Source organism: Sciurus vulgaris (assembly GCF_902686455.1).
Source record: "Sciurus vulgaris genome assembly, chromosome: 1".
Classification (NCBI taxonomy): Eukaryota; Metazoa; Chordata; class Mammalia; order Rodentia; family Sciuridae; genus Sciurus; species Sciurus vulgaris.
The window spans coordinates 20,949,157-20,975,756 of NC_136461.1; the positions used below are offsets into that span (position 1 = coordinate 20,949,157).

General features: G+C 51.7%; 1 protein-coding gene across 1 annotated transcript in view; it reads right to left on the reverse strand.

Moving 5' to 3' along the window:
- The window catches only part of MECR (mitochondrial trans-2-enoyl-CoA reductase), a 30,437-nt gene continuing 3,837 nt past the window's right edge, over positions 1-26,600 (reverse strand). Inside the window, exons 2-10 of the mRNA XM_079134101.1 lie at positions 18,163-18,260; positions 17,642-17,773; positions 9,208-9,351; positions 6,418-6,520; positions 5,265-5,367; positions 4,103-4,176; positions 1,985-2,045; positions 1,750-1,822; positions 1-307 (exon numbers count right to left, since the gene is read on the reverse strand). Of these exons, the coding sequence (XP_078990227.1) occupies positions 150-307; positions 1,750-1,822; positions 1,985-2,045; positions 4,103-4,176; positions 5,265-5,367; positions 6,418-6,520; positions 9,208-9,351; positions 17,642-17,773; positions 18,163-18,260 (946 nt within the window). The 3' untranslated portion in view covers positions 1-149. The remainder of the gene's footprint in view (positions 308-1,749; positions 1,823-1,984; positions 2,046-4,102; positions 4,177-5,264; positions 5,368-6,417; positions 6,521-9,207; positions 9,352-17,641; positions 17,774-18,162; positions 18,261-26,600) is intronic.

A 26,600-nucleotide genomic window follows, 5' to 3' on the forward strand; every position in this document is an offset into this window, starting at 1 on the left:
ATTAGATGCCCAAGGCTGACCTCCCTATCTCCTGGGGGAAGAGGCAGCGAGCGGATAGCAGTCTGGGAGGGGAAGCTGGGCCCGACTGAGGGGCCTGCAGCAGCCTGGTCAGCTCCCCTTCCGCCCCACGGCTCCCCTGGGACGGGAGCTCACATGGTGAGAATCTGCTTGGCGGACACGAAGGGCTCCATGGAGGCCCCCAAAGCCCGCTGGTAGTCCTGCAGCGGGACCTCGGAGCAGGCGGGGGCTGCCAGCTGGCCTTGGCGGATGAGGTCACACAGCGTGAGGATCAGCCCCTTGAACTCGTCTGTGGGAAGAAGTCAGATGGGGGACAACGGCCGGGGCTGGCGTTGAGCTCCAAGAAAGCCTCGAGGGCCATGCCTTTGCTAAGCATGGGGTACCACTGGAGGCAGCCTGGTCCCACCTGGGCTCAGGACAGTGAGGGCCAAGAAGGGGACAGAGGAAGGTGGGGCACAAGTGGAGGAGCTGCTGGGTAGGCAGAGACGCTGCGGAGCGGTGGCTGAGGTGGCTCACACCCACACGGTGCTCCTGGGGTGGAGCAGGGCACTGAATGGCGGGGTCGGGGTGATTACTTGCAGGCAGGAAAGGCAGAGGGAGGCCCCGGGAGGGAGGTGGGAGAGCCTGCTACGCCAGCTCATGCGGAACAGATGAGCTTTGCTCTGCCCGGCAGCCCAGGACTCCCTGAGAACCCCTGGCGCTGAGGCCACGCCATTGCCCTCCCTGAACCTGCCTCCGGCTAAGGGCCCAACCTGGGGCAGGAGGAGGAGAAGCCTGGGCTGAGAAGCGCTCTTCACAGACAGTCACTCAGCCTCCAAATCCAACCCTCTGTCCTGCTTAAAGACACTTCGGTGACTCCCCGGCTGCTTTCAAGACAGAGCCTGAACTCCTTCAAAGACTATAAGGCCTTTCGTAATCTGGTCGGGACCTGCCTGTCAAGCTCCCCAGCCCCAGCCCAGGCTTGAGGCTCCGCTCCCGCAGGACCACTGTAGTGCCCCCGGGTCACGCTGTCTCTGTGGGCTTTTGCTGTTTCTGCCTGAACACCCTAGGCGCACCATTGCGTCCCTCCCTTCTCTTGGACAACTCCATGTCAGTCTTCCTTCTCAGCCTGAGGTTTTTGTTTTTTCATACCAGGAATTAAACCGAGGGGTGCTTAACTACTGGGCTATATCCTCAGCCTTTTTTTTTTTTGAGAGTCTCGCTAAACTGCTAAGGCTGGCTTTGAATTTGTAATCCTCCTGCGTTAGCCTCCCGAGTCTCTGGGATTCCAGGTGCATACCTTCCTTAGCCACTCTGAACCTTAGTTTCCTCCTTTGTTAAACAGGGCTCGCAAGAGTTTAATTATGATGTTTAAACTCAGGTGGCGATCCAGCAACTTGTGCCCGGTCCCACAGCTGGGCTGGGCAGAGCCTAGATCCTGTGGTGGTGGACACAGGACTTGGAGGCGGGCCTGCTGGCTCCATCTGCTCTCCTGACTTAGTAGTCTTCCCTGCTGTTGCTCTCAGGACGAGAGCACTGTCTGATGCCACACTGTGGCCCTACACTGGCCTGGTTTAGTCCAACAGCAGTTTGCTTGCTGCAGCTGTGGCTAGAAGGGAATTTCCTTGATCCTGCCGCGGGGCTGGGGACTCAGTTGCCTCTGCAGGGCTCAGTGTAGCGAGTCTCTTCGGTAGCCATGCTAGGCACTTCACTCTCCAGGGACCCTTGGTTACAGGGCTGTCACCCACTCACCTGGACTGTGGTCTTTCTTCCACTGGGACAACCAAAAGCCCCGAAGTCTGAGGTCCTTAAAAATGAGTAGGCTCTGTGGACAAGAAGGGACTTGTTGGGCTCTGAGGGCAAGACCTCCAGGCACCGGTTAAGGGTACAGAACCCCCAGGGACAGGAGAACGGCTGGAGCGTGGTGCAGGGGAAGAGCCCCAGAGGCGGCTCTCAGCCCGCCTGCAGGAGCCTCCTCGCCGCTTACCGCAGACGCTATGACGGGCTGCTTGGCCATGCCCCCGTAGGTCACCATGGTTCCTCCAGGCCTGAAGAGTCCAAGGAGAACAAAGTGGGTGCGGGCGGAGACAGAGCCCTTCCCAAACCTGCCCCAGCACTTCTGTCCCAGTCCTCACTCCTAACCCTTGTCCTGGGAAGACCAGAAGAGATTCCCAGGCCCAGCCCTGACAGCAGTCCAGAGGCACGGATCCGTGTCACAACGATGGACACGCACCCTCCAGATGACTGGGACGCTTAGCCGGGGCTGGGAACCCACTGGTCCAACCCACCCGTAGATACAGAGTGAGGTGGGTGATGAGTGAGACAATGACGAATGTCCTCTCCCTGCAGGAGGTGCCTCCTCGGTAGCTGCTGAGGGGCACATGCACTTGGCTGTCACACAGGAGTGAGGTGAATATGATTTTTAAAAGCTGCTAAGCTAGGACGCCACATGCTCGACTTGATCTTTGTTTCCTTCCCAACTCCCTGGTTCTTTTAGGAGTTTGTGGGTCAAGGACGACCTGAAGCATGTTTTAGGACAACACAAGGTGGACTTATAAACCACAGAATGATAGCGCTCTGTGTGGGGTGGGTGACTATGGACCTGAGGCTGCGGGGAGTTTAATCTTTTGCTTGTGTGTGTGGCACTGGGACTGAACCCAGGGCCTCCTGCATGTTAGGCCTGAGCTACAGCCAAAGCCCCTAATTTGGTCTAAAGTTCCCCTCAACTGGTGCTTGCTGTAGAAAGCAGCTCCGGAAGCACTGAGCGCTTTTTCCTGCCTCCCCGCTGCACTTGGCTGGTCAGAGCAGCTGACTTTCCTGGGTGTCTACATGCCAGGCCCAGTTCTGAGCACGTTGTGTGCACCATCTCAGGGCACCCTCACAGTGACCCCAAGGGAGCACTCTGACATGTGCATTTTGCAGATGAGAAAGCTGAAATCCACTCCTCACTTGAAGAGTTACCTGTGTATCACTTCAGTGTTCCTTAGACTCATCTTTGGAAGCAGAATGGGATTCTACAGCTTCCACTGTAGAGATGAAGGGATGGAAGCTCGGGTCACTTTTCAGGCATGGCCTATCTTTCCACAGGTCCACAGCTGGCGAGAGTCGAGCTGGGGCTGAAATCTAGCCACTCTGTCTCCAGTGCCTGCACTTGTAACCACCGCTCAATGCTTTCTCTGGCAATAACATGGGGGTCACAGTTTGCCTGACAGGCTGCTGAGTTTAGGAATCAAGAGAGGTTCTCCAGAGTCACGAAAATGTGGACAACCTGACTTTCCCGCTGACGACGCGTTTGGCAAGGTAATTACCTCCTCTGGGACTCACTGCTTTAGGTGTAAATGAAGGTGGGGGGCTGGGGTGTAACTCAGCCATAGGGCACGTGCCAGCATGCCCAAGGCCTTGGTTCAACCTCTGGCATCAAAAGAAGAAAAGGTCCTCCACCCAGCTCTGGTGGTGTGGCTCACCTGCCCACCGTCTGTGAGTTCCCCTGCAGCATCTCTGTACTTCAGAGGTAGAGAGCACTCAGCACGTTGTTGACTAAATCAGGGTGGAGGGGACTCCTACTCTAGTTGCCAAGTGTCTTTTCAGAGGCCCTCCAGCTGATTTTATGTCAAAGGAAGGGACAGAATGTGCACAGATAATGCTGCCACGGTGCTTGGCTGAGGGATGACAGAGAACCTTTTGGTTTCCCTTTGTACTTTTACATGCTTTGAAATAGGTATAATGTTACCTGTAAATTAGAACCTAGTTTTAAAAGCCAATAAAAATTTTAAAAGCTAGTAAGTTCAGACTAAGTGACTTTTTAAAAGGCCCTAAGGTTACAAATCCTTGACCATACCCTGTGGCGGACAGCTTAGCCGTCTACTTCTGGAGTCCCTGGGACAAAAGAAGCTGGACAGGCCTCTTGGTCACATGCGTAGGAGGAGGCGGAGGGCGGAGAAAGACGTGCCCAGGGAGCCAGATGTCGTTGATCCTTGTCTCCTACTCAACGTTGTGCTAATCTGGCTTTGCTCACATGGACCATTAGGACATGGTCACTGGATGTCCTCCCAGCCAGAGACCCAGAAGCTTGAGCAAACTGACCCTGCAGGGTCGAGGGACTTACGCCAAGTGCCGCAGCAGCTCTGTGGAACTTTTCCCGCCAACACAGTTGAGAGCAAGCCGTGGCTGGGGCATGTTCTGGAAAATAAGGAGTCTGCAGTGAGGGAGCTACCCCTTTACGTGTGGGCTTGAAGCTTCTACAGACAACCCTTCCCTGACCCGTGCTGTGTCAAAGGAGGGAGCGAAGCGAATGGGGTGGTCATGGCTTTGAACTTGCTTTTTCTGTCTGGGAAGAGCCTTTAGCAACTTCGGAACTGTACGCACAGAGGCAGGTGCGCAGTGCTCAGTGACCCTCCTCCCAGCTCTCTGGCCACGTGACACATTTGCCCACCTAGTCTATGAGTTCTCCCACAGTATCTCAGCCATCTCCGTCCCTGGTAGCTAGTGAGTGCTCAGCACGTGTGCGACCTAAATCAGTACTCATTTCAGGACTTGGTTCAAAACTCGCCTCCTCTGGGAAAGAAGAGACAAGAAGCTTCTGTGGTCAGTTGTGAGCGACTTCAGCTCCCCGCGCGCTCCTCTGCTGGGTAATTTAGACTGTTTACACGTGATGTGCTGGCCTGCTGCTCAGAGTGTCCTTGAGGGGCACACGTGCCTGAGGGGTCCAGCTGGTCCACTGAACAGGGTGGTGACAGGGTTTGCTCACTTACTGGGAGTTGTTGGGAGCAGGTGTTGTGGAAGGGCCAGGGCTCTGCGCTCACAGTCCCCTGGGATTAGCCCTGATGCACCACTTTTATCTACATGATCCTGGCCAAGTCATCTGTCTTTCCTGAGTCTGGGTTTCCTCATCAAGAAACCTCCAAAACAACTCCTTTTTAGAGCTTTCTGGGAACTCTCAGGTAAAATGGAGGCAGAAGCTTAGGATTGGTTGACTCGTTCTTTCTTCTTGCCTTTCTGTGCCTCAGTTTCCAGGTCCTCTCCCAACTGTGAGATTTATATCTGCAATGTGGGTTGATGTAACTCGCCACAGACGTTTAAAACTGCAAATCATACAGGGTTTACTACACTTGGTTGGCTTCTCCTGCACATTGTCTCCTGGCTGAGGGGAACAGGCTTTCTCCTTCCCAGAGGCAAAAAGGACGTTTGCAGACTGGAGTAGGGGGCTGGCCACCTTTCTTCAGGGAGATGGGCGTGGGATGGAGAAGCAATGCCCTCTTCCCAGGTACCTTGAACAAGTTTTTTGCTTCTGGCTTTCTTAGTTCCTCCTCTGTGAGGACATGCTCAGCCCCCAGATCCTTCAGTCTGTCCATCAGTTTCTGGATGTCAGGTCTGGAAACCAAACACAATCCAAAGTTCCTGGTCATACTTGCTGGCTTTCTCTCCCCTAAGCTCCCAGCACCCCTCTGCCACAGCTGTAAGAACCCACGTTTCTTTCTGGGAAGCTGGAATTGGGGCTAAGCCAGGCCTCACGCAGGGGCCAGCCACACAATTTAATCAGGTGCCAACAGCTCCTGGCCTTGTTTCCTTGTTGGCCATCCTCCCTGGTCAGAGCCAGGGCTGGGAGGTTTCTGTAACCTCTGCCAGCTTAGGGATGCTAGAAACCATCTGTGCCCAGAAAGAAGCAATTTCACTTCCTGAATTTTTCTACTGAAATAACAAACTCCACTTCCCAGGATGGTGGAAGAGGTGAAGTGTGCCCACTTTTCAAGGGGCAACTCAGGGTGTTGTACAGATACACTCTGGCCAAGGAGTGGCCCTGGTCTCTTGGGCAGAATCCTTTTTGTTAGCACGAATGAGGAGATGGGGAACTGAATCAAGTATTGATTCTCCTTCCAGGACTGGCCCCCCCATGGCCACATTGTGGACAGCAAAACTTAGAGCAGCTGGATGATATGATATGGTGGAAGGAAAACAAGCCTGTTACTGACTTGCCGAGTCTCCTGAACAAACTGTTTCCTCATCTGTAAAAGAGAGGGGGCAAACCTGCCACGTCTCCTTCACAGTTGTATTGAGTGCAAAAACACCAGGGGAAGAGGGGCCTTGGGCTAGGTAGTTCACAGGAAGAACAAGACAGCTCAAAACATTCCCACATGTTAACTGTGATTTTAAAAACAAGGGAATGTCAGAAGGTGGTCAGTAACAACAGACTCCACCTCCTTCCTGCCATCTCTACATTTCAGATTCACTCATCCTATAGCCAAGTGCCACCTGGACTTCATTTCTTGGGGCTGACTCATGGGCTTCGGCTGCCAACTGTTCCATGGTAAAGGAGGCCCTTTATGCTTATGCAAGGGCGCCCTCTGGTGGAGATGTGGGCACCCGCAGGGATGCGAGGGGGAAAGGTCCAAGTCGTGGTCTGGAATCAGACCCCTCACCCACCTGTCTCGGACGACATTGATGGTCCGTAGGCCCAGGGCTGCTGCGATCTGAATGACTGCTTGCCCCACTCCACTGTTGGATGCATTCTGGATGACAGAGTCCCCTGTGAAGCCAGGAAGAGCCAAGTCAAGCCTTGCAGACCTGAAACAGGCCAAGGGTTCCCAGCCAAGATCCCAGGACAGTGGAAGAGGTGAAGTGTGCAGGCCCCAGAAGGACCCAGGATCTGGCAAGGAAGCCTTTTCAGATTTTGTACCATCACTCACTGTTCCCTCAATCCTTCCCAAACCTCTGTAGCATCCATGATGCCTTCCATGACTTGGTCACTCAGTGTCCACAAAGGACGTAATTACGGCCCAGCTGGTTTTGGTCCTTCATCATCCTCCCGACTCCTGTGTCCTCAGTCTCTGCTTAGATCATTTCCTTGGCTTACAATCACTCCCTTTTGACATCCTATGTCACCTTCCAAGCACAGCTCCAGTGCGGCTTCCTTCACGGACCCTCCTGGGCTCTCCCTGTTGTGCTCCCACAACACTGTGGGTGTCTCTGCTGATCACGTGCCATGGCTGCATCCCACAGTCAGCCGCGCCTATCAAGCCTGCAGCCTCCTGGGGGAAGGGCCACGTCCTGTTTAATAAAGGTGAGCTGGAGAAGCTGGCAACCCTTGAAACAGGGTCCTGCAGGTCAAAGCCCAGGACTGGCTTTGGACTTCGCCAGTGGGGCAGGCAGCGTGGCATACTGGGGAAAACATGGCTCTGGAACAAGATGGAACTGGGCGAGTCCCGGCTTCACCAGTGACTGACTAGACAAGATGGGGCAAGTCATGTCCTTTTCGAATCTCAGTTTTCTCCTCAAAAACAGGAATCCTAGGGGCACCAGTAAAGGTGTTCCAGATTAGAACCAAATGCAATGTGTCCAGGCAGGTGCTTTGTTAACTATGAAATGCCGCCTGGTGTTTGAGAGGCTTCTGGGATCTGTGCACGGTGGGTGGAGCAGAGACAGAGGGCTCCTGGGAGGAGGATGTCCATCCTCTGCCAGAGTCAGCGTACAGGTTCGCACCCACTAGTGCATCATGAATCAATCTAGTGGGTCCCAGGCAGCACCGTTTTGTTTTAGTTAGACTTGAAGAAAAGACAATAAATACCAGAGTGCATCCCACATGGTAAGAGCAAATAATGTGTCATGAAACTTTGAACTTTGGTCCCATATGTAACTATACACACACACACATATGCACGCATACACATATATAATCCACATGTTTTTCATATATGTGTCTGTACTAGATGGCAGTGTGAACTGTGATTCTTACTATGGGCCAGGATCCTAAGTTTGTTGGCTGCGGATCTGGCCTGGGCTGTAAGAGCCTTGAAGCAGAAAAGCGGAGCAGTGTCCAGTGGGCACAGTGGGTGCCATCAGAATGCCCAGATCTGTCTCCCGCAGCTGCAGCCAAATCAGGAGTAGCCTGAGGGGATGAAGTGCAGGTGGCCACAGTGTCTGCTACACTAGGATCCATCAGAGGTCCCTGGTCACACCTCCTGGCTTTCCCCACAGAAAGCTCCCAAGGCCCCTCTGCATAGCCCTGAGAAGGCGCGTTTCTCTGCGAGCTGGGACTGGCTTCCCCCAGGCCTTGGGCAGTGGCTGGCTGCCTAACTCCATCACACTCCATCAGCACTTGGCTTCAGTTTCCTCACTGGCATGAGAGAGGCGGCCTGGGGGATTTCTGTAGTTCCTGCCGGCTCATGGCTAGGCGGGGTGCAGCTCGGTGGCAAAGTGCTTGCCAAGCGAGCAAGCATGAGGCCCCGAGTTTGATCCCCACTACTGCAAACACACCAAACAGCAGGGGATGTGAGTTGGTGGAAAACTGGCCCAGCCTCCTGTCCCTTTGGGGTTAATTCTAGTGAGCCTGATGAGGGTCTCTGCAGGGTCCCAGCAGGACTGGTCTTAATGACTTGGCCTCTGTCCTCACCCTGCTCCCTCCACTCCCTTTCTCCTGCTTCCTGGGACCACATCCCAAAAGAACTGCCTGCTCCCACTCCTGCTGCCAGGCTGCGCTTTCAGGAGAGCCCAGATAAGACACGTGGCTTTGCTGTTTACGTGCAGAGTGATTTCATGCAAGGAGTTCACCTCTCCAAGGAAGATGCACGAAAGCAGCCGGCACTCCTTGCCCAGCAGGCCAGGAGCTGTGCTAAGCGTTGGGCGCTGTGGTTCCTCAACCCTCCTTATTCTCCATCCCAGGGATGAACACTGGGCTGAGGCAGCGGTGAGTGCAGCTAGTGAAGGTGAAGCTGGGTCAGACCTAGGTTGTGTGCCTGGGCCTCGAGCTCTTAGCCAACGACATTCACCTCCCTGTGCAGCTTTGAAGGCGAAACACTCAGAGGGGACATGGCCTGCAAGGGCACCTACGGACGCACAGTGCTGTGTGGATGCCGAGCAGGATGAGTAACACCAAGTTCAGCATTTTACTGAAAATACAGAGACTGTGTCTGTCTTGTCTGGCTTTGTGTCCCCACAGCTTAGCATAGCTCAACACATTTTTGCTGAGTGACAGAATTCCATCCCAAGCTCTAGGGAATGTGACCCTGTGGCAGTTTCCAAGGCTGGACTCCTTGTGTGTTTCAGGGTGTTTTCTAGGAACCAGGTCGACATCTTCCTGAGTCAAAAGCACAGCAGCACACTCACCAGGCGGGGCCCTCATCCTCCAGGCCCCTCACCCCCCGCTTCTCAGGGCCAGGATCTGGGTCCGCCCTGGTGGGGCGGCCCTCGCCTGCTCCCCCGCTTGCAGGTGCCTACCTGGTTGGAGCTGCTCAAAGTCCGCCAACATCCTGTAGGCGGTGCAGGGATTGACACCCAGGGTGGCGGCACTCTGAAGGGGGATGTCACGGGGAACGTGGATCAGAGCTGTCTCGCTGAACACGGCCTCGGTCCGCCAGGTGCCTGAGGCAGGGGATGAGGCCAGGGTAGTAAGGGGGATCCCTGTGCCCACCCAACCTCAGATCGTTCTCTGTGGTCCAAGGGCAGCTAGGACAGAGGATTTAAAGAAATGTTTAAAGGAAAAAGAAAATCTTGAAGTTCCCTTTGAAGTCTTTGAGTCCTCGTGACGATTACACAAGGCAGGTTTTGTTATTCCTATTTTAAAAATGGGGTAAAGGAGGTTCGAAGAGTGGCCCCATTGAGTTATTGGATTTAGCTAATGTCACAGCACTGGTGCCTGAGGACCTCAAACTACTGGACTCTGAAGGCAAGACAGTAATGCAACAGTCGGGCAAGAGAATGAAGCCAAGAAAGCCCCCTTTCCCTCCACAGTCCTCGCTCTCCAGGCAGGCTGACTCGCCCAGTGGCAGGGAAAACAGTGTCCAGGCAGACATCAAGGGCTCAGGTCTGGCACGTGGGTTTTCTCTTCTTGCTTTTTTGCTTTTCTGCTGCTGGGAATTGAACCCAGGGGTGCTTTACTACTGAGCCACATCCCCAGTCTTTTAAATATTTTGTTTTGAGACAAGGCCTCACTGAGTTGCTGAGGGCCTTGCTGAATAGCTCAGGCTGGCCTTAAACTTGTGAGCCTCTGGTCTCAGCCTCCCAAGTCCCTGGGATTCCTGGCATGCACCACGGTATCTGGTGGTATTAGGTTTTTCTAGTCAGTTATTTGATCAAATTCCCAAGCCACTGAGTTCTGTGCTTCTAATGTGTAACTGACGCTGGCAAGAACAGCCTTACTGGCCTTCCCAAGAGGTATTGTGAAAATCAAGTAAGATACAGGAAAAAAGTTTTCTTCTGTAAACTGGAAGAAATGATCATTAACCCCAGCCCACATTCTATATCCAGACAAAAGAATCATAGAGTGTCAGTACTGAGAGGGCCTTTATCTAGTATCAGCACCCACTCAGCGGCAAACCCTTCACACAACAGGGGAGGAAACTGAGGGAGGGACCTGCCCAAAGACATTGGGCCAATCCGGGTGGAGTATGAGCTAGATCCTGGGTCTGTGGGCTACCTCCAAAAGCCAAGCACTTAAGCGCGCGCGTGCGCGCGCGCACACACACACACACACACACACACAAAACCTATGTTTATTTGTTCATTCAACTGTTCTTTTCTTCCTTTTTATTTTTTAATCGATGGGGTCTTGCTATGTTGCCCAGGCTGGTCCTGAACTTCTGGGCTCAAGCGACCCTCCTGCCCTAGTCCTCAAGAGTAATGGTGACTATAGGCACAAACCACCATGCTCAGCTACATCCTTTACGTTTGTTCTAGAGGAGCAGAACAGGTGAAAACAAATAAGCAAATACGAGATCTATACCTTATTATTACTATTATTTTTGGAAATGGGGATTAAACCCAGGGGTACTCAACCTCTGAGCCACATCCCCAGCCCTTTCTATTTTTATTTTTTTGAGATAGGGCCTTGCTAAGTTGCTGAGGCTGGCTTTGAACTTGCAATCCTCATACCTCAGCCTCCTGAGTTGCTAGATTACAGGCATGTGCCACCACACCTGGCTAAGAATTAGAATTAAGACACAGTAGCAGCAGAGAGATAGAGGTGGATGGGTAGGACAGAGATGTTAACTACTCCAAATACACAAAGAGCATTCTAGGCAGAAGAAAAAGCATGCGAAAAGCCTCTGAGGCAAGGCAGATAAAAGGACGGGACTGGAAGAATCCACACTGGAGGGCAGGGAGTACTGGGAGGAGTGGCTTGAGACCCAGACACACAGACTTTCGGGATCTCGACTCATGGTACCCTAAGTTCCACTGTGAACTAGTTAGTACACATACATATCTGAATATATCTGACAGAAGCCAAAGCCTTCTAGAACAATACATACCCTCACTCTGTGCTACAGTTTGGACCTGACATGTCCTCCAAAGGCCCTTGTGTTGAAGGCTTGATCCGCAGCCTGTGGCACTATTGGGAGGTGGTGGGCCCTTTAAGAAGTGGGCCCCAGTGGAAGTAAGTTAGGTGAATGGGGGTTTGACCTTGTGGGTCTGTTGGGACTGTGACCCCTCCTCTTACTCTTTGCTTCTTGGCCACCATGAGGTAGACAGGCTTCCTCTGCCATGTGCTCTTGCCACGATGTTCTGTCACTGCAGGCCCAAGGCGATAAGAATAATGAACTGATCATGGACTAGAAGCTGTGAAACCAAAGTATACCTTTCCTTTTTTACCTCAGATATTTTGTCACAGATGAGGAAAGTTAACATACTATGTGTGATATGCTTTGCTATTATTTTTTGATACTGCTTAATTTTAGTAAAAAAAAAAAAAAATCCATTTGTAACCCTCTAGACCGATCTCACTAATGGGTCACAACCTACAGTTTAAACTCATGGGGTCGGGGCCGTGGCACGGACAGCAGATTTTAGTGAGTGAATGGCAGGCCTCTAATGAGCTTTGAGAGACTGAGGAGGCCTGATGTCTGTTCTAAGATCCTTTTGCTGCTGGTGGAAGAGGCTGGATGGGGACAGGCAATGTGGAAGCGAGAAGGGTGCAGTTGGGAGGTCTCTGTAGGGGACGAGGTCTCTGCTGATGGCCACTGAGACTAAGACTCTGGCAGTGGGATGAAGAAGAGAGGGTGGCCTTGAGTGCTCCTTTGGGGACAGAATCAAGAGGATCTGGTGAGGACCGGGTGCAGGGACAGGCAGGATGGTGCATGAAGACGACGTGAGGAGAACAGGTCTTGGGGTCAGACTCCAGCGTTGCCTCCACCACATCCTCACTGTAGCACTTGGGAGAAAATGTATGGAGCCTTGTTGGCTCAGTGCCTGGTGGCCCCGATGTGGCAGTGGCCCTTGGTCTGACTTCCCAAGCTCTCAGCGAGGCCCACTATCTAGTTCCTGGGATTCTCTCAGTGTCCTGGAACCGTGTGGCCCAGCTGTGGGAAGTAAGGGGTGGCCCAGTGTTTTGGTCAGCTTTTGTGTCACTGTGACCAAAAGACCCAACCAGAGGAACACAGAGGAGGAAGTTTATTTTGGCTCACGGTTTCAGAGGTTCAGTCCGTGGTCAGCTAGCCCCGTAGCTCTGGGCACAGCATCATGGTGGAAGGGTGTGGCGGAGGAAAGCAGCTCAGGAAATGGCAGTCAGGAAGTAGACAGTGAGCTCTGTTCACCAGGCACAAACTGTAAACCCTGCAGGCACACCCTCAGTGACCTGCTTCCTCCAGTCACACCCTGCTAACCTGTGGTTACCGCCCAGTTAATCCCTTCGGTGGACTAATCCGAGGATTAGGTCACACCTCTCATAATCCAGCCAGGTCACCTCCGAACATTCCTGCATCCTCTCACATGTGAGCTTCTGAGGACACCTCAGATCTATACCATGACACCCAGACAACTGCCCCCTGTGCCACAAGAGGGGCAAACGATGTGGGTTAGGGACCAGGCCGAGGGGGGAGAGGCAGGAACATCCTGTTAAAGGTCACACCGGCTCTAGAGTCAGTCTGAGAAGGTAAGAGATGAAGAAGTCAGAGGGTCCCTGAGGACTCCAGAAGGTGCCTGGGCCTCTTGTAGGCCTCACCTAGTCTGGTTCATCATCATGGCGCCCATTCCCCAGCCGACAATGACTGTACTCAGGGCCAAACGCTGAGTGTGGGCTTTCCAGGCGTGAGATTAAGGGTGTTTTCTGATTCCTCTACGGCATGACAGTGGAATCCAGCCGGTGACATGGATTTCTAGGACTGAGCAGACTCTGCCTTTCTTCTCAACAGACCCTGGGTGAGATGGAGGCAGTGCTCAAGGTCAGCAAGAAGGGCTTTCAGGTTCACAGTAGAAGCCCTCAGATTCTAGAGTTGGAGATACCTGGTTAAAAACTGGCTCTGTCACTCAACTAGTTGTGTGACTTCAAATTATCATTACACCTTTTATTTTTTTGGTACTGGGGCTTGAACTAGAGCACTTTACATTGATTTAAGCCCCCAGCCCTTTCTATTTTCTATTTTGGGTCTTGCTAAGTTGCTTAAGGCCTCCCTAAATTGCTGAAGTTGGTCTTGAACTTTTGATTCTCCTGCCTCAGCCTCCCGTGCCGCTGGGATTATAGGCGTGTGCCACCATGCCTGGCTCACTCAAACTTTCTTGAGTTTCAGAGCATGACACTTACAGTGCCGAGGCTAAGTGCGAGGGCGTTTATATACAGATTATCACTGTGCCCGGAACACAGGAGTGTCACACATGTTGGTTTCCTTTGCTGATCCTGGTTCCCAGGCACCAGCTCTGAGGTACACCATTCCCCACTCCTGTGCAGCTGACCCTTAACGATCTCCAGCATCTAATGCAGGGTTGAAAACTATGGCCTATGGTCCAAATGTGGCTTATAAATACTGCTTTTATTTTTTTTGCAATGCTGGGGATCAAACTCAGGGCCTTGTGCTTGTGAGGCAAGCACTCTACCAACTGAGCTACATCCCCAGCCCTAAATATTGCTTTTAGAATAAAGCTTGACTTGTTTGTCTATTATCTACGCCTGTTACAATGGCAGAGTTGGGTAGTCACCATAGAGAGGAATGGCCTGCAAAGACTAAATGCTTATTATTTGGACCTTAAGAAAAAAAATTGCCAGCTCCTAATCAGATGTACAGAGAAGTCTAACATTTGCAAAGACCACTGCATACATCCCCTCCACTGAGCTGTGAGTCTGTTGAGGGATGTGAGGCAGCAACTGTTAGCTCCATTTAATTAATTAATTAATTTATTTTGGTACAGGGGTTGAACCCAGAAGTGCTTAACCATGAAGCCACATCACCAGTCCTTTTTATGTTTTATTTTGAGACAGGGTCTCGCTAAATTGCTTAGGAACCTACCAAGTTGCTGAGGCTGGCTTTGAACTTGCAATCTTTCTGCCTCAGTCTCCCGAGCTGCTGGGATTACAGGAGTGTGCCATGGTGCCCGGCTGCTAGCTCCATTTTAGGGATGAGGAAACTGAGGCTCAAAGTCATTGTGACTTAAACAAGGTCATAAAGCAGAGCTGGAAGAAGAACTTGTATCTGAATGCCAGGCCAGCACTCCTTCTACTGCCCTGTGCTGCCTCAGGAAGATTCTGAGTGTTTCCCAGTGAGAAAGCCAATTGGCAAACATCCACCTGTGCTCCCTACCCATTGTCTGCTGCATTTGGGAAAAAGCTGGCTACGGGCACAGCCACAGCTCAGTGCCACGAAAACATGACCATGATCTGGTTGGACATAAGGGCTTAATAAAGGCTTTTTTTTGTTTTTTTTTGGTGGTACTGGGGATTGAACCCAGGGTTGCCCCAACACTGAGCTACATCCTCAGCCCATTCATTTTTTATTTTGAGACACAGTCTAAGTTGTCCAGGCAAGCTTCCGGCTCAGCCTCCCGAGTGGCTGGGATCACAGGCGTGCACCACCATGCCCACTGATTGCTACTCTTACTAATCTGCAGTCTTCACAAGAGGAAAGACTGTGTTTACCACTGCGTTCTGGAGTCCAGCACTCTGTAGAGGCTCACAAAGTGTTTACTGAAAAACTGAGCTAACTATATTCCTCATAATTATAGAATCCTCACCCTCTCCAACTGGCTCCTTGTCTAAAAGACTTATCTGATTGGGAGGGAGGAATCCCCGTTGTGGCTAACACCACCACCATGTTTGGGGTGGAGGTACCCACACACCTGGCAGATAGCCTTTATCCTTCTCTTCTCCAAATCTGAAGTCCTACTGAGTCCTATTACTTTACCTCTCGAGTCCTCTCCTCCAGTCCTGTGACAGTCTTGCTCAGACCCTCCTCACCTGAGGCCTGAACTGTTCACCCCTCCTCCCTGGCTTCCGGTCTCCACACTCTGCCTTTCCAGACCTTTACCTGCTCTGCACACATCTGATCCTGTCATCCCTCTACTTGACTCCCTGGTGGGCCCTGAGCTGGATGCAAGACCTCCAAGATGCAGCCTCGTTGACCTCCCCACTTCATCTGGCTATTCTCCTGCTCCCAAGGGACCCGGGCTGGCCACATTGCCAGTGGCTCTGTCACAGCCTTGCCTCTTCCCTCGCCTCTGTGCGGCTGTGCTCCCCGCCTGGGAGGCCCCTTCTCACCTGGCACGGCTGCACCTCTAGGGGCACTTCTAGTCAGGCTTTCAGATGAGGCTGGTGCACTGCTTCTCTGGGAGTCCTTTCCAGTGTCCCACTAGGGAACTCCAGCCTCTGTCCACCGAGTGTGTCCTTGCAGCTATCCGTGTGCTCGGGGCGAGGGGCTCTCTCACGGCCAGGTGGGTGAAGGAGAGGGAAGAGCCATTCTTGGCAGCTTCCCAGAGCTCTAGGGGACGTCTGTTCCTGCTGGCTTCCTGCCTGCTACCTTTCTCTCTCTAGAAGGGCTCCTTTCTAACCTCTGGGTTGTCCACCACCAGATCTCACCCTCTGTACCACAGAGGCGGGCAAGATTAAAGGGAGAATCTAGTGGCTCCCTCCGTGCCCCAAGTGACTGGCTTACGGACAGGCAAGGACCCAAGAAGGGCCAGCCAGGGCCGTTTAGGGATGGAGATGGGAGTGCTGGATGTGATTGTGCAGGATGTGCTCATCTGTTCTCGGGACAATGCACACTCTCAGGCTGCTGGTGGCCATCTGTGAGCAGCATGTACCAGCGTGGATCTGAATCTTAGCTCTGCCTCTCACTGGGTGACCTCAGACAAATTGCTTAATTCTTTACATTTGTCTCATCTGCAAAATGAGGTAGGAATAATTGATTTAATACACATAAAGTGCTAAAATAATGCCTGGCTCAAAGATAGTGGTCAATAAATATTTCTTGCTATAATTATGTCACTATGTGAGGATAGCTTACCTGAGAACCAGTGACAAGAGAGAGCTCTGACAGCATTAGGCTTCCTGGATCCAGCTATGCCTGAAGCTTTCAATCTCTTACACTTTTCAGTTCCACAGATCAATTAAATTCTTTTTTTTTTTTTTTAAGGCAAGTTTGAGTTGGCTCTCTGTAAGTTGTAACCTAAAGGGTCTTTTTGGGGGGATGGTTCTGGGAATCGCCCAGGGCCATACACATGCGAGGCAAGGCCTCTATCACAGAGCTACACCTCCAGCCCCTGATGTGTCTTCTTAATATTCCTTTTAATTGCTTTTTCCCTTGTCCCAACCTAGAGGTCGAGGAGTGGGAAAAGCACAGGAGACAGAAGTCGACTGTGCTCGCCCTCATTCTGCTGTTTGATTTAGCAAGTTTCACTTCTCAAGCTTCAGCCTCATGTCCAGTGGCGACAGAGCCATTGCCACACTCTCCAGGTGCTGTGAGAACCTGTTTTATAATGGGGGGCCTCGAAACCGTCAAATGCTAAAAACCAAAACACACCAATGACTCATTTTTATACATAAAGAAAATCCTGCCCCGTAGCTTGGCTTGTGCAGGGCCTTATCCCAGGTGGCCATGCCCTACCTTTTATTTATTTATTTTTTTGGTGCTGAAGGTTGAACCTAGGGGTGCTCTGCCGCGAGTCACATCCCCAGTCCTTATTGTTTTTTTTGAGACAGGGGTCTTGCTAAGTTGCCTACAGTCTTGCTAAGTTGTGCAGGTTGACCTGGAACTTGTGATCCTGCCTCAGCCTCCAGAGTCGCGGGGACTGCAGGCGTGCACCACCATGCGCGATCCTTTTTGACCTTCTTTCTCATGCCTGCCTCTCTCTCCCATGCGAATCCCCTGCTGAGGCTACACTGATTTCCCACCATTTCCCAAACTTACCTTTGTACCTTTGCTCATTTTGCTTAATTCAAATGAAATGTTAAGCTCATCTCCACCTAACAACGCATTCATCCAGGGCCCGTTCTAAGGAAGCCTCCTCCACAAAGCCTTTCCTGATCCTTCCCAGCATCCTCTCTCACACGCACATGCACACAGAAGGGCCAGGTACCCTCTGCTTCCTGCGAACTTGTAGCACTCCTTTTATTGAGGTTATTGGTTTACAGACTTCTTCAATTAGATTTGTGTCTCCTGGAGGGCAGGGATCACCTTATCTGCGTGCTCCACTGCACCTTACAGCAGGGATTTAGGGATGCAGGATTCAGAGAATTACAGCTTCCATCAACATGGGTCCAAGATGAGAATGCAGGAACGTCCCCTCCAGGGCAAAAGAAATGGATTCTGCTGTCATTGCTTAGCTCCCACCCCTCCTGAGGCAGCCAGGGGAACCTAGTAAGTTCCACTGAGCCAATGAGATGGTTCTCTCTCAAGTGGGTGAGCCAGGATCTGGAAGCACAAAACAGCTGCTGACTCCTGGGAAAACTCACCCAAACCGGCGTTTGCTGGAATCACCCAGTCTCCTGGCTTCAGCCCAGTCACACTGCTGCCCACGGCTACCACCTGTCCCACACCTTCATTCCCTCCAACAGCAGGCAGCTTGGGGAGGAGACCGTAGTTCCCTGAGGGAGAAGAGGGCAAAGGGTCAGCCAGCCACATCTGGGCAGGGAGAGAGCATGGACTCGGGGCCCGTCAGACCAAGCCTGATGGGCCCTGCCTCCGACCAGCCTCAGCCTCCACCTGAGCCTCAGACTCGTTAGCATTCGTGGTACCCTGGGGGTGAGGCAGCTGGGGAAGGAGTCCAGCATGTCGCAGGGGTCCTTTCCTCCCCATTGCCATCTTCCCGCTGCAGAGGAGAGAGGTCAGAGGGTGGCACAGTCTGCAGAAGGCGCCACTGGAGAACAGCTGCTGCAATCACGGGCATTTCACACCCGCACCTGAGGAGGACTGGCAATGAGATGGCAGCTGAGCAAAAAAGCCAATTAACATAAGCCCCAGAAACCAAGGTTACCTTGGATCATATTTATGTCAGATGGATTGATAGGAGCCGCCAGCATCCTCACGTGGACGTCGGATCCTCCCCTGGCTGCTAGCTCCAGGTTCTTCAGTCTAAGCACAAAGCCAAAGAGAGACGTTAATGTCAGCCAGGCTAGACTGGGCGTCTTCCGCTCAAATCATCTCCCCAAAGTAGGTCAGGCAACATGTCTGAGCTGCCATGTGTGCCCAGGAATTAGGTTGTGCTGGAAAGACAGTGTCCCAAGGAACAACACAGGGTGCAGGTGCACTCCCAACCCCACTGTCCACACCAGATGAGAACAGTGAAAGATTCCGTTGACCTGGATTGGCCCGTGTGTCCCCAAACTTGCTTTGTCCTAAGAATTCCGTGGTGTGCTCACTAATAATATAGATTCTCAGGCCTGACTCTGGCCCGCTGAAGCAACCTTCAGATGAAGGCGCCCCAAAGGCACCTCTGGGAAACCCTGGGCTTGCCCACTTGTCCTCCCACCTGTTTGTGGTTTTGTTGGCCCTAATGCAGATAGGCAGAGGAGACATTTTCCTTGGTGGCAGAGGGTGGGAAATGGAGAGATGGACTTTCTATTTGGAGAGAATTCCCTGGTGACAGTGATTGAGCCCCTGGAGTCATGTCTCTTCTAGGCAAGGATCTCAGTTTGTCAGAAAGGACCCTGGATGGATGAGGGTGGGGGCAGGTCTTAGGTATATATCCCCACGACAGGACAGCAGGGGCACCATGGGTAAATTTCTTCTCTGCTCTGTGCAATGGGGTAGGGAGGCGGTTCGGGCTGGATTGCTTCCTAGAGCTTCTCCCATTTAAGTCTGCGATAGGTCCTTTGGCTCACGGGGACTTGACACCACAGTACCAACACCTTGAAACTTCGCTTAATGGGTAAAACCTGCCCACAGGCTTTTTGAGGGAGGCCAAGTGACGGTATCCATGTGTGACTTATTAACAAAGTTCTTTAAAAACAACGAGCCAGCAATAGTAAGCGTACGAAACTTATGAGTCCCCATGCTGTTTTAATGACCAGAGACCCTCCTTCTCTACACTGTAAGATTTCAGATTTGCAATACTTCTCTGCCTAAATGTATTTATTAAGTAGAAATCTTACTCATTTTCACCTATGGACCTGCCAACCAGAGGCCACAGTATCAGCTCAATAAACTGAAGTAATACCATCCACTTCCTGTAGACACCTACCTTTTCATTAACCTAGGTCTTGTCCTGGGAGTAAAAGTGATTTTCAAGAAATGTTTTAACTAATAGTAATAATGGAGCCAGGCACTTAGGAGGTATTTCTTACACACCAAGTCCTATGCTAGGGCTTTAAACACATGGTTTATTTTAAGCTGTAATGCTTCTGTGAGGGAAGTATTAATAGTCCCGTGCTATCTAGTAGGGAATGAGGCTCCTCAAGATTATGGAACTTACACAGGCTTAGGTGACTGGTAAGGGGCAGGTTTATCGAATTCCAAAGCAGGTGCTCTTATTTACACTGTTGGACATCAGCATCCTGGTACGAGTTCAGGAATGTCTCTGACTACCTACAAGGACCCCTGAGAATCTAGGGAGCCCACACTGGGAATACCGTACCGTTAAAGTAAGGAAGGCCATGTCACACCGTAGTGAGACAAGTGGCATGAAACCAAAATAGTCACATTCTATGGAAAATGGCTAACGAGGAAGGAGTGGATGGCTGGGGGCAGAAAGAATAAAATTTTTTTAAGGTAAGTATTAAGGACTCATGTACTTATCTAGTAAGCTGAAGAGGGAGTCCTTGTCACAGTAATGACTAGTGCGTACCCAATGCTTACCCCTCAGGCGCCCTGCTAAGTGCTTTGGACCAGCTTCCACACTTTCATGCCATTGTTCTGCTTTTGTGGCAGAGGAACAAAGGCACCAGAAGAGGTAAATAACTTGCTCAAGGTCACTAACAGTAGTAAGGAGCTGAACTGCTCTGAACTTGGCAGTCTGATGTTTGCGTTGCCACCCAGAAAGGACTGACCCTAGACCAGGCAGAAGGCAGTGAAGAGCCCCCTCCTGGGCCGGTGTGGGGACTTGCTGCACCTGCCTGACGGGGAGGGGCTGTGAGCCACCGCCAGGGCTGTCCCATCAGACCACGGCTGAGTGGATGGGCATCAGTCACGTTCTCTGTGAGCATGTTAAGTTGGCATCCCAGAGAAAAACCCTGCCCAGAGCAAATGGATTCTGGACTAGCTGCCCCTTTGTATTATCCCTACTGCTTCTCTCCTGCATTTTGACAGATAATTAAGACTTTTTTCCTGTAAGCTGACAAAGTCCATGTGCTCAAGCCGCTTAAAGACATTTTTTTCTGTGCATTTTCTACATCTTCCTCCCTCAGTCCAGAATTTTGTTTCCACAGCTTCTCCATGAAGTGAGAAGCTCAACTCACCTTTCAAGACCCAGCTCAAATTTTACTTCCCCTAACAGAGCTTTTGACCCTCTTCCTGGCCCTGAAAAAAGTCACCTGCTCCGTTCCACAGAAGGGGGGACTATTCCATTTAAAACCATCTCACCTGAGTTTACTTTTTATTTTGGTACTGGGGATTGAACCCAGGGGCACTTTGCCACTGAGCTACATCCCCAGTCCTTGAAGAAATTTTTTTGTTTGTTTTGAGAGGGGACTTGCTAAATTGCTGAGCTTGGCCTGGAACTTGCTATCCTCTTGCCTCAGTCTCTAGAGTTGCTGGGATTACAAGGCATGTGCTATCACACTGGCCATTATTTTTTAATTTATAAAGTCTTTCCACACATTTCCCCCCAATTGAACAGGACAAGCTTGGGGCTGGATGTACTGCAGACTTGAAAACCATACATTATCTATATTCCCACAGCGGGTTGGGGTGCACCCTGTTATCAACATTTCTTCAGCAAAATGTATAAATATTCACACTGAGACAAATAAAAACCATGTAAAAAATTTATGTTAAATCAGGTTTCACTTCCAAATGAGTTATTAAGCAAACCTGTCAGTTTGCAGAGCTTTCTGGATTTTGGAACTGCAGACAGAAATTTGGATCTGGCTCTAGATCCTTCAGACTCTGAGTCCAGAATTCTTCTACTTGCCCCTGGTCTTGTGGTTGGAATCTGCGCGTACTGGCTCCCATTTAGGACTGTGAGCTCACCAGGGTGGAGAACGAGTCTTACCTCAGTGTTTAGCAAGTATCTGGGATCAAACTTTTCCCTCCAGTGAGAAAATATGGCGTAAGAGTGTCAGTCATTTAGGTAGTCAGAGGAGGGCTGCAATAAGGGCCTGGGCTCTTGCCCTTGCTCTGTCTGATTCTAAGCTCTTTAGAAACACACACCAAGGACCAGCTCAAATAAAAATGGAGATGAGTGTTAGGAGGGTTTAGTCAAGGCACACACATCAAATGTGCCTTGAAAACTAGATGACCAGGCTGGGCTCAGTGGCACATGCCTGTAATCTCTGCTATTTGGGAGGCTAAGGGAGGAGGACTGCAAGTTCAAGCCCAGCTTGAGCAACTTATTGAAATCCTGTCTCAAAGTAGCACATGAAGAGGACTGGGGATGCAGCGCAGTGGTAGAGCACCCCTGGTTCAGTCCCCAGTGCCATCACAATAACAACAACAGAGATGACCATCTCTCTAGATGAGAACGCAGGTGGACCTCAGTCCATGGAGGTGTAAGGCATGGGTTTGCACCCTCCCCGTCACTGACCAGTTGGAAAAGCCTCAGCGGTGGGGTGACACTGGAACCCAGCTCAGCGCATATGACGCATTCGCCGCAGTGCCCGACCCAGGAGTGCTGAGGAACAGCAGCAGTCAGCAGCAGGAGGAGGAGCCGGGAAGCCTTCGAAACAGTGACTGTGAGCTGGCTTTTCCTCTAACACCATCACTGAGTCATGGGATGGAGGGCTGCGACCTCGTGGGAAACCCAAGTAAATTTAAGTCAACAAATATTTACTGACAGTCCCAGGGCCAGGTACTGGCCAAGCGGTCTGAAGATGAACATTTAAAAATCCCTGCCAGCTCTGGACCCTACCTGTGGGGACGCTGGGGACCCTGACCGCACAGGCTCCCGAAGCGAAGGCCACTGAGGGTGTAACCCTGTGGGAGCAGGGGACAGCTAGAGAGAGTCTTTGGAAGACATGAAGCCTTAGCTCGGGCACGAGGGATATAGAGTTGACTGCGGAGACCGAGGATGAGGAACAAAACCCCGCCTGGACCGCAGGCCAGCAAGGGTGTGGTCTGGATTCAAGCCATGGGGATAGGAGGACTCGATAACCTGGAGCCTCTGCACATACGTGAGGTTGATGTCACCTGGGGACCAACCCCAGGAAGGGGACGAGAGAGGGAGGGCTTTGATGGCTCCCGGGCTTCTGTGTTCCTGGATGTGAAGACAGGCAGGAAGGAAGGGTGGGTCTGCAGTGAAGGTATATTTAAAGTCTGAAGCAGGAAACCTGCAGTGTGGATGGCAGAGGGGGCTCTGGGCGTGACAGAGCTACAAGTCAGCTCCGTGGAGGGGGAGGCCAGGGACAGTAGGAAAACTCAGGATGGCCGCCTGGCTGGATGATGAAGTTACCACTGATGCTGACAGCTGGCGAGCTCCAGGCATCATGCTTCCCATTCCCATGGGATGCTGTTTAGTCCTCCAAAGACCACGTGGAGGTCATGGTCACACCAATTAGAAAAGAGGACATCGAGGCTCAGAGGAATGAAGTGCTTTGCTCAAGCGTAAGTGGCAAGTCTTGCTTATCTTAAGCTAGACTCCAAAGCTCAGACTGCTGAGCAGTGTCGGCATCCGCTGCAGCGTATGAGGAACTCTCCTGGGAGATGTTATTGGGTATTCCCTGGGATCCGATATGTTCGGAAATGCTGCCCACCAAGCCCTGTTCTCAGAGTCAGACGGCATGTTAGCACTGTAAAAGCTCTGAGAAGTCCTCAAGTAAGAAGCCCACGTGGCTTGGTGTAATCCAGGGCTTCCAGACTAATGTCGGGCTGTGAACACTGTTTTCACAGCCCAACCTGCCTCCCAAAGCAGTTAGAGAAACCAAGCACAGGGCTGCAAATTGCTCCTGCTTCTCCTGTTTGCCTTCTGGGGAGCCTAGCTGCTCTGTGCCAACTGAGATCCACATAAGCGGGAGGGAAAAGGGGCCCTGGAAGGAACGAGGGTCTAGGCGATGCAAGCTGAAGCTGCAAACACAGGTGGCTGGTACAGGGGGCAGGCCTGACACATGCTGCACGCCTGGGGGGAGGTGTGTTGGTCCAGCTGCATCTCACCGGGGAGACCAGCCCCAGCCTGCCCTGCCGAATGCCATCAATACCAAGACGCTGCCGTCCCTGCAGTGCAGACAGTCCAACGGCGTAGTCAAGGATACCGTTCTGCCGAGACGGGAAGGGAATCAGGCCTAGTCTGGATTCTAGGAGCTGGACCTCTGCTACAGTGACAGCAATTTCTCTTCCCTGTTCTTTTTTGAATTTACCAAAGGAAAGCATGGCTGAGTTGTGGAGTGCAAAGGCGGCACCCACACAGCCTGGCTAGCCTGTGAGCCACCTTCCCGTACCGGTCACTCCCTTCCCTGTGAGTGTAATGGCGCCACGCAGCTTGTAGGGATGCCACTGTCTTCCATCGACAGATCCCAGACTGGATAAAGTCACAATGGCTCCTTTGAGGCTGAGACTGCACACCTGTGACGCCATATGAAGTACAAGGGAGACAAAAGCGGGCAGAAGAAAGGGCCTTTTGAGAGAGGGAAAAAAGAGGCCGGTCCCCTGGGGACGGGCTCAGACGTTTGCTGTGTAAGGTGGGCACTGGCCAGTTCTGCTGAGCTCTCTTCGCCCGCCTTCCACATTTAATTAGCAACCACTTGTACTTATCTCTCATCTTCTACTCCGTCACCCCGAAATGGTCAATATCATTTTAAGCAAGAACAGGCAGGGAGTGTCCCTCACCAGAGACTTTCTCATCTGCTCAGTTCAGAGCCAAGAACATGGGACTCACCACAGGGCACTGGGTAAAGGAAACTGACACCTCATGTGGCTCTCCCGGTCTGTCCCCAAGGTCAACAAGCTGCCTCTGTGACTTGGTGAGATGCCTGGTGTGTTGGGTCCCTTGTTCTGGGATTTTACTAGTAATGAATAAGTAGGGCACCGCTGGGCAGGTGTGCGGACTAGAGTTCCTCACTGCAGCTTGTGATTTCTTGACCCCAGGAGGGAATAGTGGTGGTCATCTCGGCTGGTGGGGAGCTCAGGGAGAGTGCGTTCCCTGGGCAGAGCTCTTTTCCTGTCACAAGCTGTGCCAAGCATGCCTATCTGCCTCTCCGGCCTCTTCTGGCTTCCCAGCCTCCTTCCATTCAGGACTCATCTTTTGGCTCACTTTTCTTTTTTCTTGCCACACTGGGGATGGAACCCAGACTATGGGAGGTAAGCACTCTACTACTGAACTACATCCCCGGCCCTTTTTTTCTATTTTGGTACCAGGGATTGACTCAGAGGGCTTAACCACTGAGCCACATCCCAACCCTTTTAATTTTTTTGAGACAGGGTGTAAGTTGCTGAGGCTGGCTTTGAGGTTTTGAACTTGGGATCCTCCTGCCTCAGCCTCCTGAGTCACTGGAAGTACAGGTATGTGCCCAGCCTTTTTTTTTTTTTTTTTCCTTTTGACACGAGGTCATACTCTGTTGCCCAGGTGGGCCTCAAATCCCTGGGCTTGAGCTATCCTTCCACCTCAGCCTTCCGAGTGACTGGAGCAACCCCTGGCAGGCAGTCCAGTGCCTGCTTTGCTTTCACTGTTGGGCGGTGGTGGCGAGGCCTAGGGGGAGGTCTCTAAGTCATTGAGGGTGTGCCCCCCAAATGGACTGTCTTTCCCTTTCTCTCTTTTGCTCCCTGGCTTGAGATTAGGAGAATGGTTTTGTGATGTGCTCTGACCTATGATGGGCTGCCTTGCCACAAACCAAAAAGCAATGGTGCCTCTTGGTCACGGACTGAATCTCCAAAACTGTGAGCCAAAATAAATCTTTTCTCTTTATAACTTAATTAGCTCAGGTATTTTATTACGGTGATGAAAAGCTGATTAACACCACGGTGAGTGTTCTGGCAGGAAAGAGTGTTGTTAGGGGAGCGTGGGCTAAGGAGGGGTGTACGTTTTGAGGTACACAGAAAAGGGAGTTCTGAAGGTCTGTTCCTGGCACAGTAGATTGGCGGTGGGGGCGGGCAGCATGCATCCTGGTCATTACCTGCTGACCTTGGCCAAACCCTTCCTTTTACTGAAGAGTAACTGAAGAGAATGGAGACTGGGATGTTTTCCTTGCTCTAATCACTGGTGGTAGAGGTGGGAGTAGAACCCAGACTAGCTTTTGCAGGTGGTCCCCAATGGAATAGCCTGAATCAGTCTGACCTTGTGTCCTCTTTGTTTGTGGACCCCTCCCCCAGGCCAGGCAGCACACTAGAGTGGCAGGAGCTACTAGCAAAGGGCAGACAGCAGTAATAACCTGCAGCTGTGCTGAGTGACGGCACTTCTCCCAGATGCTGAGGAGGGATGGGGAAGACTTGAGCCCATTGTGCCATTTCCTGGAGGTGTGCCAACTTTCACCTCCAGAGGCGAGAATGAGGAACCTGGGGCAGGAGGACTTGGCCCTGAACTCCACATCTGAAGCACAGATGGAAGGTAACACATGAAGGTTACAGGATGTGGAATCCACTGGCGTGCGAATCCTGTGACCTCTGGCTAGTCCTGAGCTGATTCAGCAGGTAGATCCTCAAAGGGACTCCACGCTGAGTGCGTAGTAGGCTCTCAGTCAGTGATCAGACACGCCACGTTTCCTCTTCCCTCTGGGATTCTGCACGTGCAGATTCTTCTGCTGGAACATTTCTACATTTTCTCCCCTCATTAACAGCTCCCCTACCCTCCTACAGGGCTCGGATCTCCTGTATCCAGAGGAAGCATTCTCTGACCTCCCTGAGGGGGTCAGGGACCCCTCTTCTGGGTGTCCCCTACACTCGGAACATGACCCACCACAGCTTACTGCTCTGGCGCTGGTGGCCTGTCTCCTGGGCTAGACTAGGGATTCCTAAGGACAAAGCCCATAAATTATTTGTCTCTGCATCCTCAGTGCCCAGTTCTTAGTATGCCTTCAAAGAATAAATGCTAACTTACTAATGAATGGACGGTTTCCATTCCCCTCATTCACAACAATGAAAAGGGGCCCCACAGAGCACCAACTAAAAGGCTAAGTTTTTTTCAAAGTAGTAATAATACTGGTTTAAAAATCAAGTTACCCGCATGAAGTTTTGGTATTAAACACTGATATCAATCAAATGTAAACAGAAGCCCCCTAAGAACACAGTGCCCTATAGTGATAGCCTGGGTTGCCGCTCGGCTCCCCAAATTCCATTTGTCTGAAGGTAGAATGGGTATGTGTCCCAGGTTTTTCCAGCTCAATTTCATCTTGT